The following is a 16,720-nucleotide window of genomic DNA, read 5'->3' on the forward strand; positions in this document are numbered from 1 at the left end:
GATGGGGTACTGAGAATGGGAAGGACGGAAGACTGAGACAGGCATTATTACCCTATATACATGTATGATTATACTACTGATGTGACTCAGCACCATGAACAACCAGAGGAATGAGAAGTTATGCTCCATTTGTGTACAATGTGTCAAGATGCATTCTACTGTCATGTATAACCAATTAGAATAAATTTTTTTTTTTTAAATTCCCTTCCAAGGTTAGAGAGTATGCTCCAGTTGACCACCAGGGACCTGATTCCTCTGGTGAAAACCCCACCCCAAAGACAGGGCTCAGAGGGGGATGAGCCAGGGACACATCACTAATGTTTCCAATAGAGCCAGATACCACTGGAAGTTTATAACTTATGCCATTCATTTCCAAACTCCATGTAACTAAACTTCTTAAATCTATGCCCAATATAAACTAACCATATATGACTTGAGTATATTTATAAAATAACCAAAAAAAGAATAAACCTAACTTCCTACTAACAGAATAAGATGTATACATGAAGCAAGTATCATCAACCTGCTGGGTTCATTTGTCTGGTAAAGGTTTTAGTGCCAGGGCTGTCACTAACTAGCTTGGTACTCAGCTTCCTCCCTGTGTCATGCAGCAGGAGGGCAGGCTGACCTGAGGGCCTTTCCAGTTGACTTTGGGATAATGACCCTCAAAGCAAAAACAATAATTGACTTCTTCCAGTTCAGAGTCACTTAATGATAATGCCCTACTCACACCTAAAGCAGGCACAGGGACAAACTGCCTAAGGACAGAGGCAATGCTTGACTCCTGCAGGAGGCTCTTCAGAGCCTTGCTCTACAAGGTCTACAGGGTGAATGGCTGGTTGGCCGCATCACATTAAGAAAACTGGGCCGCTTTCTCTGTAAGTAGTTGCCCTGAACATCAGACAGCTGGAAAGGGAAATGAAAACTGGGCTTGCTGCCTAGAAATAATTCCCATAATCCAAGATCAACATCCCTGATAACACTCTCCTGCCCACCTCCAGTTATCCAATGTTCATCAGGACAAAGTCCTGCCTGGGGGGCAGTCTGCTTAAGGAAGGTTGCTCCTTCCAGTGGCCTGGGCCCAGGAAAAGGCAGAAGGGTTTGAGACACCCAAAGGATCCAAGCTCCCAAACCCTCCTTTCCCACAAGATTAAAGTTCCCCTACACAACACATCTCTGCAGAAATTAAGCAAATAGCAAGCATACGAACTCATTAAAAGATGCTGACTCTCATCTTACTGGGAACACATCTTGCTGACGCAAGAGGAACTAATTCTGTGTGAGCAGCTCCACAATTACTCCAAAACCTATCAACTTCTCTACCCCATCTTCTCCAGGGAGTTTTTCTTGATAAAATCAGTCACACAGGTCTCTCCAATTCCACAACACTCACAGAAATTATTATATAAACCACATATTCCTGGCCCTAAGCCATATACAAATTAGTGTTTTTACATAAAGGATGCCCCCTCCCCCTCATTTATTATGGAGAGAGGCCAGACCTCTCCAGAACCAAAAAATTAACAGGTATTTGATATCTGCCTCCCAAGGCTGAATACTACAAACAAACATGGTCTCTCTCCAAAGATTTCTTTTTCAAAGCTCTTAAAATTCTTCAATTATATCAGGTGCTAAGCTATTTAAAAATTTTTAACATTAGTTTTTTAAATCAATGGAATATTTTTGCTGCTGTATCTGTAGCAAGACACATAATGTTTAGAACATGGTAGATGCTCAAAAACACTTGCTAAATAAATGAACATTGCGAACTTCCTTTGACCGTGAAATAAGAGTACATAACCCACCTCTCACCCATACCCACTCTCTCCAAGAGGACTTGAGGGCTCAAAGTACTCATTTAGCAAACAAACATATTCTGAGCAGCTAATAGGTATCTGGCATCCCTCTAAGCATTAAAGACACAGAGGAGAACTACAGAGAAAAATGTCTCCCTTATGGAGTTTATGCTCCAACAGAACACAGCATCAGATGCTCAGAGAAAGGATTAGACCATATCAGGGAGCAAAACCATCCTGAATCTTTGGTCATTTCAGGGTTTCCTGTACTGCCTGCTAAGCGACTGCTTACTGGATGATCATGAAAACTGCAGTCTGTCCAGGGGACCTCTCAGCTTTCAGCCTCTCAAAGCCTCATGCATACAAGTGCCCAGGGCCTTCACTGAACTGAGTATCCTGGGTAGAGGATTTATAGAACACCAGCTGGAAGCATCATCACTCCCAAGTTCACATTTACATATTGCACCTACTCTATGAAAGCAAACAAAACCCAGCTGAGAACTGCTCTGAGAGGATTTAGAGAAATGCTATTCAAAAGTCATTAAGATCCCACTATACAAATCTCTCCCAATCAGAATCAAAAGTTCCCATTCAAAACTCCTTTTCTTCCCAGTCTGAGAGTCATTTCTAAAACAGCAGGGTTCTTCTCTTCCTTTTGTGGTGGGGGTTATTTTTTATATACTGTTCAACTGGAGATGGGAAAGCTATAACCAGTGGCTGATGGGTAAAGGCATGTGACCAAGGAGACTTGTCTGTCCCCTCAGAAACCTCAATGAGGTAGGTGGGAGTTGGTACTCTTCTACCCTGAATGCATTTGACTACTCCCTCTATTTCTCAAGAAACAGTTATCTCCAAAAGGAAGGAAATTGGCAATGTGCACATGAGCAAACCAAGTGGAACATGAGAGAAGTCAGTGAAGGCAGCTATCAGGAATACGCAGGAAAAGGAGTCCAGCAGAGGGGTGCAGGACCCAGCCACACAAGCCCTCCAAAGCCAGCCTCACAGACCTCGGCATTTGTGAGACTCAGAAACAAAGGTGCTTAAGAAGCAACTATTGGACCTATCTTCAACTCTGCATCTATCTACTTTTAAATCTGCTTGCCAGTGCATAATATAAAAATAAATGAACCCTAACAGGCAGAAAATTCTCCAGTGGTTCCTAGTGAGGGCCCTCTTCCTGGTAATGGAATGTCTTTTTGCTATGTCCTCACAGGTGGAGAAAGAGATCATCTCTCCAGGGTGTCTTTTCAAGGGCACTAATCCCATTCATGAAGGTTCCACCCTCATGACCAAATTACCTCTCAATACCATCTCCTACCAATAGCTATCTCCAAACACTATCATATTGAGTTGGGGCTTCAACATAAGACTTTTGAGGGAAACACATACAGTCCACAAGCATACTTTTTGCAAGAACTATTTTGGTAACTGAGAGTACAAACAGCAGTCCTTAGGGAGATGGAAAACCATGTGATACTGGGAACATGATACTGTGTTTGCTTTTAAGGAACTTACTAATTGGGAAGCCATGACAAAATCCATGAAAAGTTAGGTCTCCACAACTTAAAGATTTAAATAATGCTTCAAGACCCCTAAGCAGCTGCTCTAGGGCAGAATAGCTTACCAGAACCATTTAGCAAGGAAGGCTGGTTCACCACATCTATTTTGTACTGAACACACTATGATTACCGAAGCTAACAAATGTTTGTCATTAAACTGAAAGCAGTTTCAACACCAGAGAATGTGCATCCTTCCCACAAAAGTGGGTTAAGAATAAGGATGCATAGCTGTTCAATTACGTGTGACTCAGAAACCAACACATGTTCACGTGAGCACCAAATGCTACAAGAAAGGGGGCAGATGCTAGTCTGATGATTCTCCTTGCTCCACAGACAGCAAGATCTAGAAGAAGAGGGTTGTTCAAACTCTACCCTCATTCAGTCACATGCTCTCCTGTCCCTAAGTGCCTGCACACTCCACACCTGTTTTTTTGCCTCCAATCCTAGTGAAGCTCGGTGAGAAGCCTCCAGCACTCCTACACATACACCCAACACCCCCCCAACCTGCCATCAGGAAGCAACAGCCTCTGGCAGACCCTTGGAACAGCTGCCAAAAGCCCACTAAAAGGTAAAATACATCCTGGTAAAGAATTGGGCAGTAATATGCTCTTGGTGCTTTCATACTAAATAAAAAGGAAAGACATCAAATTCAGGAAAAGGAAAAACCACACAGCTTATCTAATCCAAAACAAATGATATCCAAAGTCTAAAGCAGGAGGCTTGACAGAACAGATAATATAATTAGATACTGGACATTCGGGACACTCCTTTTCTCAGAGCCCCTACTTAGTCTAGCTTCATAATCTCAGGCGAATCACATCCCCTTTCAAGCCTCCTTTCCCTCATCTGTTAAAACGGCACTGGGCCAGATCCCTGAGTTTCGGAATAGTGGCATTTACCAAGAAATTCCAATATCAACTTTCATTAAGCCTCAAGTAATAAAACATTTTAGAAAAGCCCAACAAAGCGACAGCTTCTCCAGAAAAGACTGAAAACACTTTAAAATAAGAAACATATGGGTTGGAGATGTAGCACAGTATAGAGCATTGATTGGCCTAGCAAGCATGAGGCCCTGGGTTCAATTCCAGCACTGAAAAAAATAATAATACAATAAGAAAATCGCTGATTTATCTTCTCTTTTTCACCCATCAGAAGAAATGGTATCTGTGTAGTAATATGCAGCTAACTGAATTTCATTCAGGACTAAATGTTCACTAACCTACAATGTTCAATCAGGGTCTCCCCAATAGCTGGGTAGCCCTAACGTGAAGCACTTATGCTTACGGGATCAGTTCTTAGATCAGTTCAGGTGAAAAGGATGATAAATTGCTATTTTCCACTTTTACCACCATAAAATTTTTACTCCTATGGCTCAAAAAGAATTATTGTACACTGAAGTTCACCTTTCTCAAAACACACCCTGACTCTGAAACCCCACATCTCAATTGTTCCTTTCTTCTGGAGAAAGCCTTGCCTGTTTCCAATTCCATCATTTTTTATCAAACCAGCACTTGGTTTCTGGTATTCTATCTTATTCTGTGACTAATTTTACATATAAAATATTCCTGTATGGCTCAGCACAGTGCACACCTGTAATCCCAGTGGCTTGGGAGGCTGAGGGTAGGAGAATCACAAGTTCAAAGTCAGCCTCAGCAAAAAGCAAGGTGCTAAGCAACTCAGTGAGACCCTGTCTCTAAATAAAATACAAAATAGGGCTGGGGATATGGCTCAGTGGTTGAGTGCCCCTGAGTTCAATCCCTGGTGCCAAACAAAAAAAAAAAGAAAAGAAAATTACAAATGAATATTCATGAGGTCAGTGAATTCCATGAATGAATTTCAGGTGGGTCAGTAGCCCACATTAAAATGTATTTTCCTTTTTTAAACAAATAGTCTAAACAGACAAAAAAAAAAAAATGGGCAGAAGAACATAGCAAACACTGGTATTCCTACCAGCTTGAGAAATAAAACACTGTAAAGCAACAATGGAAGCCGCAGGGTATCCACCCTCAACCACATCTTCTGTCTTCCTATGAGAGGAAACCACCACCCTGAATCCAAGGCTCATCACCCCCAGATGGCTCTCCCTCTCCCCACACAGCATATATCCTTATGATAGGTAGTACCGTTTCATATAATCTTCTTAATCTTCACATAAATGATATCAATCTGTAACTTATTTCTCAATTCGTTTGAGTCATTCACATGGGCACATGCAGCTCCAGTTCCTTTATGTTCATTACTGCATAACAATCCAGTAAATGAACATTATGAATATACCACATATTTGGCCAAAGACACTGTCTGATGTTTCATCTGGCTGCCAGGTAGTACTTACTGTGTACCAGTTGTTTTCCATAACATTTTGCAAAATCCTTACAATCATCCAATGAGGAAGGTAAGATTTCCACTAGGCCAAAGCAGAGACTGAGAAAAAGAGGTGGTAAAACTTATCCAACACATGTGAACGGTGGATTCGGGCTGCAAGTTCAAGTTCATCCAAGTCTGAAACCACACTGCTGACTCTGTAGTTCCACTTAGGTAAACACCATTATTTAGATTTTTTTAATGAAAAAAAAAAAAAAAAAAAAAAAAAAAAACCTGATAGAAGGCTCTAAAGCATCTAAGAAAATCTAAAACAGGACACTCTGTTTTCTTTTTTCACACACAATTCCACTGGAAATTTGTCTGACACAGGGACAGTCCACGTGTACACTGAGGATAAGCCTCTGCCTTTGGCAAAAGCACTTATGAACTCGCTGGGCCATTCCCAAGTTTATACAGAAACTCTCTAAGTTAACCCCAAGTTGAACTGCAACTCTGGTTGGCTTCCTTTGGAGAAAGAGGCTGTCTGCAGCCACTCAGAGATGGGAGAGAGAAGCCCAAAAGACCATGGGAATCAGACCATGCTTGAATTGGCAAAAGCTGAGTTGACAAAGCTCTAAGAATGACTTCAGGGAGCAGCTCCAGCTGCTGCTGGCTCTATCATTCTCAGGGAACAGTCCTGTGCTCACAAGGCCAGGGCGCTTGCCCACTCTGCTCTCCACTTGGCCAGCTTTGAGAGAGCTGTTGCTGAGAGAGCCCAGCTCTGCTGCTCTGGAGAAAGCCCAGCTTGCAATACAGAAGAGAAGCCAGAAAGAGGAGTGAGGGTGGAGACTCAAAGGAAACAGGCAGGGAGTAAGGCCCCAAGAGAAGCAGCCCAGGTCTAAGCCAGGGCCTAGGAGATGACAGAGTCTGACCTTCCAGGGATTCCCAAGGACAGGGAAGGCCACCCAACACCAAGATTCCTGACCACTGACATGCCTCTACACTCAGTTTCTCTACTGGAAGATTAAGGAAGCCTCCAAAGAACAAGGCATGAAGCAACCCCCTCCCACCTCCCTCAGTCAAAACAAGAAGCAAGAAAACAGGCTGTGCCACTTACTAGCTATGTGAGCTTGGCTAGAGCATCCCCGCCCACTCTGAAGGGGACTGTGGTGGGTTATCTCTAGAGGCCATCTCTGGCTCTGTCCACAGCACTAAATGCACTAACATTTATCGAGCTCTTTATAGAGTGTAAGTCATTTAATCCCATCCCACCCCACCCCATCCCCCAAAATAAGGCAGATACTACTATTATCCACACTTTCCAGAGGAGGCAGCTAAGCACAGAGAGGGTGAAGGATATATCCGAGTTATTAAGAAGACCCTGGAGATGGAAGCCTACAGTTGTGGAAAAGATGGTAGGAGTAGAGGGACAAGAAGGAGGACCAATGAAAGGTGCAGGAAGACACAATGGATCAAAGTTATGAGGAAGGGAGAAGGGACTGAGAAGCCTTCAGGCCCACTGGCCTAAGCTCAAGAGTAAGATTAGGAAGGAGTGTGGAATCGGGGAGAAGCGGGTAAAGGAAGGCAGAATAGGGCAGGATGGGAAGAGGCCTGTGGGGAAGGAGGGTGGCAGGGAAAGTCCCCAGGCTGAGCAGAGGGAGCCGACTGGGAGGTGGGACGGCCGCGGGGCGCGCGCACTCCCACCTTGAGCACGGTGACCGCTCCCGCACTGTGCACCTGGAAGTGCGCGGGCGGCTCAGCGCCTGGCTCAGCCGCCTCGTCGGGGCCCTGGTAGCTGAAGCAGGCGTCGGCGATGTCCAGGTGGCCGAGGGGCAGCGCGTCCTGCGGGCTCTTAAAGTAGTAGAGGTAGCAGCGGCGCGCGTCGAACACGAACCAGCGGCTGCGGTAGCCGCGCAGCGGGCCCTTGCCCGACAGCTTCTGCAGGTAGCCGCACAGCCGCGCGGGCTCCCGCCCGGCCCCTGCCCCAGCCTCCGCGATGGCCCCCGGCGCCGCCCCCTCGCCGCCGCCACCTTCCTCCCCCCGGGTCCCGGACCCCGGCATCACCCGCCGTGCGCCCACTGTCGGCACCCAAGCCCCCGCGCCGCCGCGCCGCAGCCACCACTGCGCCCCCTCCCGCCGCCCCCGCCGCCGCTCCCTCCGCACGACTGGGCGCGCAGAGCAGCCTGGGACTTGTAGTCCCGCCCCCGTCCGCCCACCCCTGACCCTGCAGGGCGGCGGAGGGCGGGTCAGGACCCAGACCTCCGAGTCAACGCGGCTTTCGTGCATGGTGGGAGTCCAAGTCGCAGTCCTGCCTGGGTGAAGCGACGTTCTCTTTCTTTATGGGAGCATGGGTTCCATCGAAGTATACATTTCTCAAAAACTACCAAGTGTCCACTTAAGACGGTATCGCACTCTGTAAATTATACCTCCATATAAAACTTAGGGGTTTTTTTAGATTTTTTTTTTTTAGTTGTAGATGGACACAATATCTCTATTTATTTATTTATTTTTATGTGGTGCTGAGGATCGAACCCAGTGCCTCACACATGCGAGGTAAGCACTCTGCCACTGAGCTACAACCCCAACCCTAAAACTTGGTTTTTAAATCTTTGCCCTGCAGGAGTCACAGGCTTAATATTGTGAAAAATGAGAAAGCTTGTTGCCTGATACTCAGTGGGTGCTCCATAAATATTTGTAGAGTTTTTGAATGAAAGCCAAAGCATACCCTTACTCTCTGCATCTTAGTTTGTTCATTGAATTTAACAAATATTTATTGAGCGCCTTCTGTGTACCAGGTAAGGTTTCAAGCACTGGCGAATGTTAGTCAATCATGTCTAGCCATCATGGGGATTATAGTCCAGTAAAGGACAGAGATAACATACACATTTTTAAAAAGCAGATGAACATAATAAATGTTATGTTGAATAAATGCTCTGATGATATTTAAATAATGATTACTACTTAAAACAGCTCTGGACTGGGATGTAGCTCAGTGGTAGAGCCCTTGTTTAATATGCAGGAGCCCCTGGGTTCTGTTCCCAGCATCACCAAACAAAAATCAAAGAAACCTTACTACTTACAAGTACTTTCTGTATAATTTATTTGAACTCTCACAACAACCTGAAGAGGCAAGTAGTATTGTTTTATAATGAAGCAAAGCAAGGGGATGGATGAATTTAGAAAGGAGAGTGGTGGCAAGTAACCTCCATAGTTTACACAGGGGATATAGGTCTGAGGATATTACACTTAGTGGCAACCTGGATGATGCTGATGTGAAGGAAAAAGGCAACCAGAGATGAGGGAAAAGCATTCCAGATAGAGGGAACAGTTAATACAAAATTTCATTTTTTTTCAAAGAGAAAAGTAAGTATATAGCTACTTTTGTGAGATGGCCAAATCAAATGTCTCACCTTCAGTTTTGCATGTTTTACACAGACACACTAAAAGATACAGGTGGAAATATGAACTTCCTGAGATGGACAAGGGCACCAATGACTGCCTACTTGGCACAGACAGGTAGGAAGAGCAAGCACCGGACCCTCTCCCAAGCCAGCCATTTGCAGGCCCTGTACCTACTGGCATGTGAACATCCCTTTCCTGACACCTGTCAGAAGTCTGGCTGGCTGGCCACAGTGAGGGTGCTCACTACCTTCCTCCCTATGGCTTAACTCCCTGCAGCATAGTGTTAAGTACAAAGTTCCAAAGTCAGACTGATGGAATTTGTCTCCGAGGTGTTCCTCTTACCAGAGGTGTGACCTTGAGCGAGTTATTTAACTTCTCTGAGCCTTAGTCTTTTCATTTATAAAATGGTGATAATGAAAGTAGCTATCTCACACCATTGTTATTGTAAGGTTTCATGAGAAATGCTAGTGGAAATGCTTACTAAGCTCAGTGCCTCACACGTAAAAAAACATGCAGTACATATTAGCTATTATTTTTACTATTACTATTATTATACCATTAACATTGACGTCCTTTGCAACCAGCAGATTCTGAGAGGGGTCAGACCAGCCACCATGCCCAGGAGCCCAGAAATAAATGCAGTACTTCAGGAGCCAAATGGGTTGTTCTCTTGTATGAGAGGACCCAGTTCAATTTGGGCCTCTCTTTGTGGATAAGAGGGTTTGTAGCTAATTGGCTTGCTTGACTTTGAGTACTATGAAAAGGGACAGAGCTAGGAGAAGCAGGTCTGTGGCTGAGGTGCTAAGAGACCCTGGGGCAGCAGCAGGGTATAATTCATTTCCACTGTCAGTGAGTTGTGAGAAGGTGGGGGTGGCCATGACCCGTGGTCCCAGAGGAAAGAACCAAATCTCCTGGAGTGTCGCATGGAGGATGAGGTCTGCTAGGCATGAGAAAGGAATCCTTAATGGGCAGAGGGGGTGGGCTCCCCTCCCCAGGGGGAGAGCCTGGGTTGGTGGGGCTTGGCAGATGGTATTAAACAAAGGACCCCTATGGGGTCTATGCTTCTCAGTGGGCAAGCTGAGACTCATCCTGACTCTGCACCTGAGTCTTCTCTCCCTCCCAGGTCACTAATGGCAAAAAGTTGCAGCTGTTTCTTGGTGTTGGCAGGCCCCTGACCTCTTCCTTTTGGAAGTCACATGTCACATCATAGTAAGCATATTAAAATGCTCCCATATTCCACAATAAATACATAGATAATTTTTGCTGTAAAAATATTCAAAGTAATATCCATAATTGTGCTCTTGATATTAGATGACTATGAGTTGTTAATTTTAATTTATGATTGTCTGTGATTTCTTATGTCTATATGGGAATTTAGGCCAAGTGAGAAAAGCCCAACCTACAAATCCTTTTCCAGGTTAAACAGCATTTTTGTGATTCCGAGGAAGTAGACATAGTGTTCTACTTTATAGACATTTAATTAAATGTGAGTTAAATTTGATTTTGATCTTCTCTCTGGCTTTGGAGGCAATACATACACCACAGATATTTCATGGGCCCCTCAGAAGCTGGTAGGCCCAGATGCTGAGACTATAGTATCTGCCTAGGGATAAACTGATTTGGTCCCTGCCTGGCTCTTGCCAGGTCCAGAATGTGGCCCTGTGAGGGGGCTGTAGCCACAGGCCTGAGACCTCAATGAGAGTATAAGATAGGGCTGGGAATGTAGCTCAGTACTAGGGCAGGCCATGGGGTTAAATCCCCAGCACTATTAAATAAATAAAGTACAGAGCCCAAAAGCCAGCAACAGCAGCAGCAATATCTCAGAAGGGCCCCAGGAGAGTCCTGAGCCTACTGAGCCATGGGAAGTGACCCATGCCCTAGTACCCTCTTGCTCCTCCAGACCTCCCCGACTCCTTTACCCCATCGACTCTCTAGGACCACTCTGGGATGCTGGTGATTTCATAAGCAAACCCTTTGCTATCTCACCCCCTCATTCCTAGGGCCAGGAGCCAAGTTCTCTTAGCTCCTCCTCCCATCTTCAGTTTGGACACTTTTTATAGTTAGTGTAAAGTGCTAAACAAATGTAATTTCAGCGTTTCCATTTACAAACTAGTTTACACCCCTGACCCAGGCTCTCCTACATGAAAATTTTGGAGCCATCTCTGGTGACTCTTCATTCCTTGGAACTCTTCTTAAATGATATCTTAGTCCTCTTTCTGTTCCTATTACAGAACACCACTGGTTGAGTAACTTATAAAGAAAAAAGGTTTATTTGGCTCACAGTTCTGAAGGCTGGAAAGTTCAAGATCAGGTAGCCACATCTGATGAAGTCCCTCTTCCTGGTAGAGTAAACTTCATAGAGTGTCAAGGTAGCTCAAGAAATCACATGGGAAATAGTCATAGCTCAAGTCTCTCCTCCTCTTTTATAAAGCTGCAGTCTCATTGGATTAGGGACCTACTCTTATGGTTTCATTTAACCTAATTACCTCCCAAAGGCCCCACCTCCACACACCATTGACTTATGACTTTGGGTATTAAGTTTCAACATGAGTTTTGGAAAGAACAAACACCCATACCAGGCAAATAACCTGTTGATGGGAGTCCCTGAGATCTCTCAGATTAAAAATCAACATACAGTGGTCAGGACCAGCTTTACAGAAGCTGTGCACTTCTCCTTTGTTCAGGACAGGTGTGTTGGGTGTCAGAGGGTCTGCCCTGTGTACCATGTGAGCTCCTGTCCCCTCAAGACTCTCAGAAACCCAGTGACCAGAAGGAAGTAGCCAACCCAGGAGGAAGTAGCCATTGTTTACTAAAAAAGGGGAAATTTAGGCAGTGAACTTGCTCCTACACGGCCAGCTTTTGGACAAACCCCAGGGGAACCCAGAGCCAGTGAGTCATCCTAGGCCAGTTTCCCCAGAGAGGGGAGGGGCGTACCCAGAAGCTCTGAAGAAGCACAACTATACACTGCCTTTGCATCTGTAGAACACTGGCCAGGATGCCAACCTGCCACCTGCCATGAAAGCAGCTTACAGTCCTATGGGAGGCCCAGAGAAGAAATCAGCCTGCATGCTATGTGACCCTGGCTGTATCTCCAGGGTCCTCTCTGGGCCCCCATTTCCTAGCTGTATAATAAGAGGATGGATGGCTAAGCAATCTTTTAGAGCCCTGCCCCTGTCTGCTCAGAAACTTAAGAGTCATAAGAGGTCTAATGGAGAGGGCCTGTGGTCATTTTCTTGCATCTCCCCAGGTCAGTGGAGGCTCTGTTCTTTCAAGTCTTCAAGCCCAAGTCCTTTTGATTTTCCCAGTCATCACAACCCCACTGTCTCCTGGGGCCTCCACTCCACCCTGTGGACTTGGCTGCCTACTAAGTACAAGCATGACTCTGTTGCAGTGACACATTTCATCTTCCCTGGTCCCTGCGGCCCTCACTACCAACCCCACCAAGCCACAAATGCAGGTCTTCTGTCCCTGAGGCAAAGAGACGCAGAGGTGGCTCAGCTACTCGCAGGTAGAGGCACCATACAGCCCTGGTAGGCCCTTGCTAAACACAGAGACTTGTGAAAGGAGCTGGCCTGATGGGGGAATTAGCGGGGAGGGGAGTACTGGGGGGGCTAGAGCTGCAAATAGGTGAGCACTGGAGGGCTGGGAGGGGACAGTGTGTTGCAAGGTACTTGGACCAGAGCAAGCGGCTCTCACAGGGAAACACCCATCTGGGGATTGGCTTTCAATGCCTGTCTCTATTTCTCTGAAAGGGAACCCTGCATGGCGCCCACAGCCTGAATGAGCAGGCTGGTGAGGGGACTAGAGAGAGGTCAAGGTTGCCTCTGCTGTGCCTCAGCTTCCTCATCTGTACAGTGGGTCATAATTATACATCTACCTCCTAGAGCTGTCCTGAGGCTTAGGTGAGTTAATGAATGCAAAACACTTGGCAAGGTCCCTAGCACGGGGCTAAATCTTAATATCAGCTAATTCCTTCCACAAACCACTTCAAAAAGCCCCTGCTTTTTGCCTCTGACTTGTGCTGGGCAATGCTGAGATCTGTGGGTACTAGACCTGGCCCCTGCTACAAGAAGCTCCAGGCAGGTGGGGAGATTCAGAAGGAAAAAAAAAGCCTTGCCAGGGAAACCAGGGCTCAGAGCCTCTCCTGTGGACTCTGCTTTCCAATGGGCTTTATTTCCCTACCAAATTAGCAGGCAAATCTATACACTTTGTGGTTCTCTTTCCTGGGAGCTGGTGAGAGTGGAAGGTTGACATGAGCTTAATGGCCTGCTTAGAAGTTAGGGGGAGCCATACCACCTGGGGAGCATGTGAGGCCTGGAGCCCAGGGGAGGCAATGGACTGGTAGATCATTCCTATTCACTACCCTACCCTCAGGGCCTGGCACCACAATTCCCTCTCCCTTCACCACTCCCTCCCCAGTCCCCCACCACATATCCAATCCCAATCTCCCACTTCTCACACACATGGGTTGGGGACTAGAACCACCTCTGAGCCCCGGGTTAGGAGATGGGGCTTTTTGCTGCAAGCTGGAAGAGATTCACTGTTCTAAATGCAGAAGTTCAGGCATTGCCTGGTTGAAAGGGTCTATGGAAGAAGTTTAAATGCACTTACGAAGGCAGCCAGGGGATGCTGATCATGGGCAGGGAAAAGACCCGAAGAAGCAGATGCAGTTGTGGATGGGGAAGAGTATTTAAAATTTTTCTTTTGTTTTGAAATTTTTTAAATATATTTTTAGTTGTAGATGGACACAATACCTTTATTTTTTAATTTTTTTATGTGGTGCTGAGGATTGAACCCAGGGCCTCACACCTACTATGCAAGCACTCTATGCATTAATTTTGAGTTAGTGCATTTTTAAAATACTTCCAGAATCTGGATAGCTGGGACAATGACAAGAGCAACCTCGTGGAAAGTGGGTGCAGTATGTAGTTAGGGAGGCAAGGCAGAGAAGCTCTGTCTTGGACAGGCCGTTTCCTGCCCTGAGCCTCAGTTTCCTTGTCTTTACAATGAGAACTAATGCAGACAGTGATACTACCTTTGCATGCCTGCTATAAAGGTGAAAGGAAATTCTGTGTATGTATGTGATATACCTAGCACATGATAAGGGTTCAAAACTCATTCGAGATTTCCCATGGGCTTCTATTTTCCCAGCTGTGAAGTGAGGAAAGGGAAAACAGGCACAGGAATGAGAGGCAATTCCTGGGGCCCAGCTGTTCAAGCTACCAGGTACACCAGGCCTACACAGCTGGGCCCCACTGCAGACACCTGGCCTCCAAGAGGCTGTAGAACAAGGCTTCTCAAGGTGTGGACTTCAACCCCTGATCTTCCCAGTGAACCCTAAACTGATCCCAAAACCGATCATCTTTTCTTCACTGTTGTGAGTAAACAACACACAATTCTGAGGAATTTCCTTTTTATGTGAGACTTAGAATTACTAGTGAAACTGAATTCTTTATAAAGAAGTTAATTTGCATTTTGATCTTGCTGATACAATGGAGAGGCACACTGACAGGGGTACCTCTCTGATCTGAGAAGTGGTTTCCGTCTCTTCTGGGTTGTCAGGAACCCATAGGCCAAGAGCACCCAAAGTGAGGGACAGCTTTATGTGTCAATGTTTTCAATCCCATGGTAGGTCCTTTGGAGTACTCATTTCACTACTTATCAAATACAGGTGTCCCTCAATATCCCCAGGGGACTGATGCCAGTACCCCCATTAGATACCAAAATCCAAGGATGCTCATGTCCCTTAAATAAAATGGTGTAGTATTTGCATATAACCTATATGTATCCTCCCATATGTGCATCATATTAAATCATCTCTAGTTGACTTCTAATGCCTAATATGATGTGACCACTCTATAAATAGTTGTTACACAGTATTTGTTTAGGAGATTATGACCAAAAAAAGTGTCCATACTAAGTATGGATGTAATTTTTTCCCTTGCATTTTCTGCTTATGGTTGGTTGGATATGCTAATGGGGAGCCCTGAGGTACAGAAGACTGACTCAGTATTTTTAAATGACATGGCCACATTTTACATGAAAAAAACATATTTTTTTTTGCTTTAAGATTTTTGTAAATGATTACTTTTATGATTTTGCTTTTAAAATTATTTGGCTTTGAGGAAATTCATTTAATTTATAATTGGTAATGATTTCTTGGCAGTCTTCCAGATGATTGAGAATTCTCATAAGTTAAGGTCATTTGGTCTCCAAACTACTTTTACCTGTGATGAAACTTTCATGAATACCAAATGAGGATGATACAAGATGACACTGAATGGATATTTACTTACACATTTATGCATTGTAATTGTATGATTTTCTCCTTTTGGATTTTGGAGATAACATTTGTTTGTTTTGTTGTTTTTTCAAGGTCTCAGATATTACTAGAGGCCCTTGGAAAGTTCCCTGTACCTAGCCTTGTCCTGTGAATAAAACAAAACAACCTGTGTTTGTTGGAAGGATGGCTGCAGGAGACATGTCCAGATACCACCCTTCCCATCCAGCAGCTTTGCTTGAATAGTGACAAGAGGAAGTCCCTCAGTGACTTTGAGGAGCCAAAAGGGTAACAATAAAATTGGTGATTTTTCTGGACCAGTGCCAGACCCCTCCCTTTTTTTTTCTTGTGTGCTGCGAGTCCCTAAAATGACTGATCTTGAAAATACTATCCATTCATTCATTTATTCATTCATTCAATATTTACTGAGCACAACTCTACATAACCCCTAAGAAGGACAATTTGGTAACATCTACCAAAATGAAAAAAGCAAATTCCCTTTGAGTCAGTGATACCACTTCTGGGAATGTTCTTCATAGATGTACTTGCTCTTAGGCTTAATCACTTATATATAAGGTTATCCATGGCTGTATTTTTGGAAATAAAAAAGATTGGAGGGCTGGGGAGATAGCTCAGTCGGGAGAGTGCTTGCCTTGTAAGCACAAGGCCCTGGGTTCGATCCCCAGCACTGCAAAAAAAAAAAAAAAAAAAAAAAACCAAAGATTGGAAACAATCCAAATAATCATGAGTGGGGGACTGGTTACAAAAATTACAATGCATCCATATAATAGAATCCATGCAGTTATAGAAATAAGAATGGCACCCCTCTGTGTACTTATTTGGAAGGAGCTCTGAGATATGTTAAAAGTTTTAAAAAATACTTTTAGTTGTAGATGGACACAATACTTTTATTTATTTATTTTTATGTGGTGCTGAGGATCAAACCGAGTGCCTCACAAGAGCTAGGCCAGCACTCTACCACTGAGCTACAACCCCAGCCCGTGTTAATTTTTTTTACAAGGTGAGATGCAGAAGATTAAACAGTACTCTGCCTTTTATGTAAGAAAGAGGGGGAAAAAAGCCAGGCACTGTGGCATGTACCTGTAGTCCCAGCTACTTGCAAGGCCAAGGCAGGAGGATCACTTGATCCCAGGAGTTTGGGGACAGCCTAGGATACATACTGAGACCTGTCTCAAAAAAAACGAGGCAAGGGGAATAGGAACATACATATTTATTTGGAACCCAGGAAGGACATTCAAGAAACAAGTAACAATGGTTACCTGTGGGAAAGACATGGGTCAGGATCCGAGTTAATGCTTGAAGGAGAATATTTTTATAGATACTTTTGTGTATTTTGTATTTTAAAAACCAGATGTATC

At 44.7% G+C, this 16,720-nt stretch overlaps 1 protein-coding gene across 3 annotated transcripts in view; it reads right to left on the reverse strand.

The window, feature by feature from the left end:
• Tbc1d2b (TBC1 domain family member 2B) overlaps positions 1–7,720 on the reverse strand; it is a 74,539-nt gene extending 66,819 nt beyond the window's left edge. The window contains exon 1 of one of the 3 annotated variants that reach the window (XM_047538568.1): positions 7,364–7,720. In XM_047538568.1, coding sequence (XP_047394524.1) covers positions 7,364–7,720 — 357 coding nt within the window. Of the gene's footprint in view, positions 1–5,690; positions 5,776–7,363 lie in introns of those variants that run through there. The other 2 variants (XM_047538569.1, XM_047538570.1) reach the window with 2 other exon arrangements.
• Positions 7,721–16,720: the final 9,000 nt, after the last annotated feature.

The sequence above is a fragment of the Sciurus carolinensis genome, chromosome 2 (assembly GCF_902686445.1).
Source record: "Sciurus carolinensis chromosome 2, mSciCar1.2, whole genome shotgun sequence".
Taxonomy (NCBI): domain Eukaryota; kingdom Metazoa; phylum Chordata; class Mammalia; order Rodentia; family Sciuridae; genus Sciurus; species Sciurus carolinensis.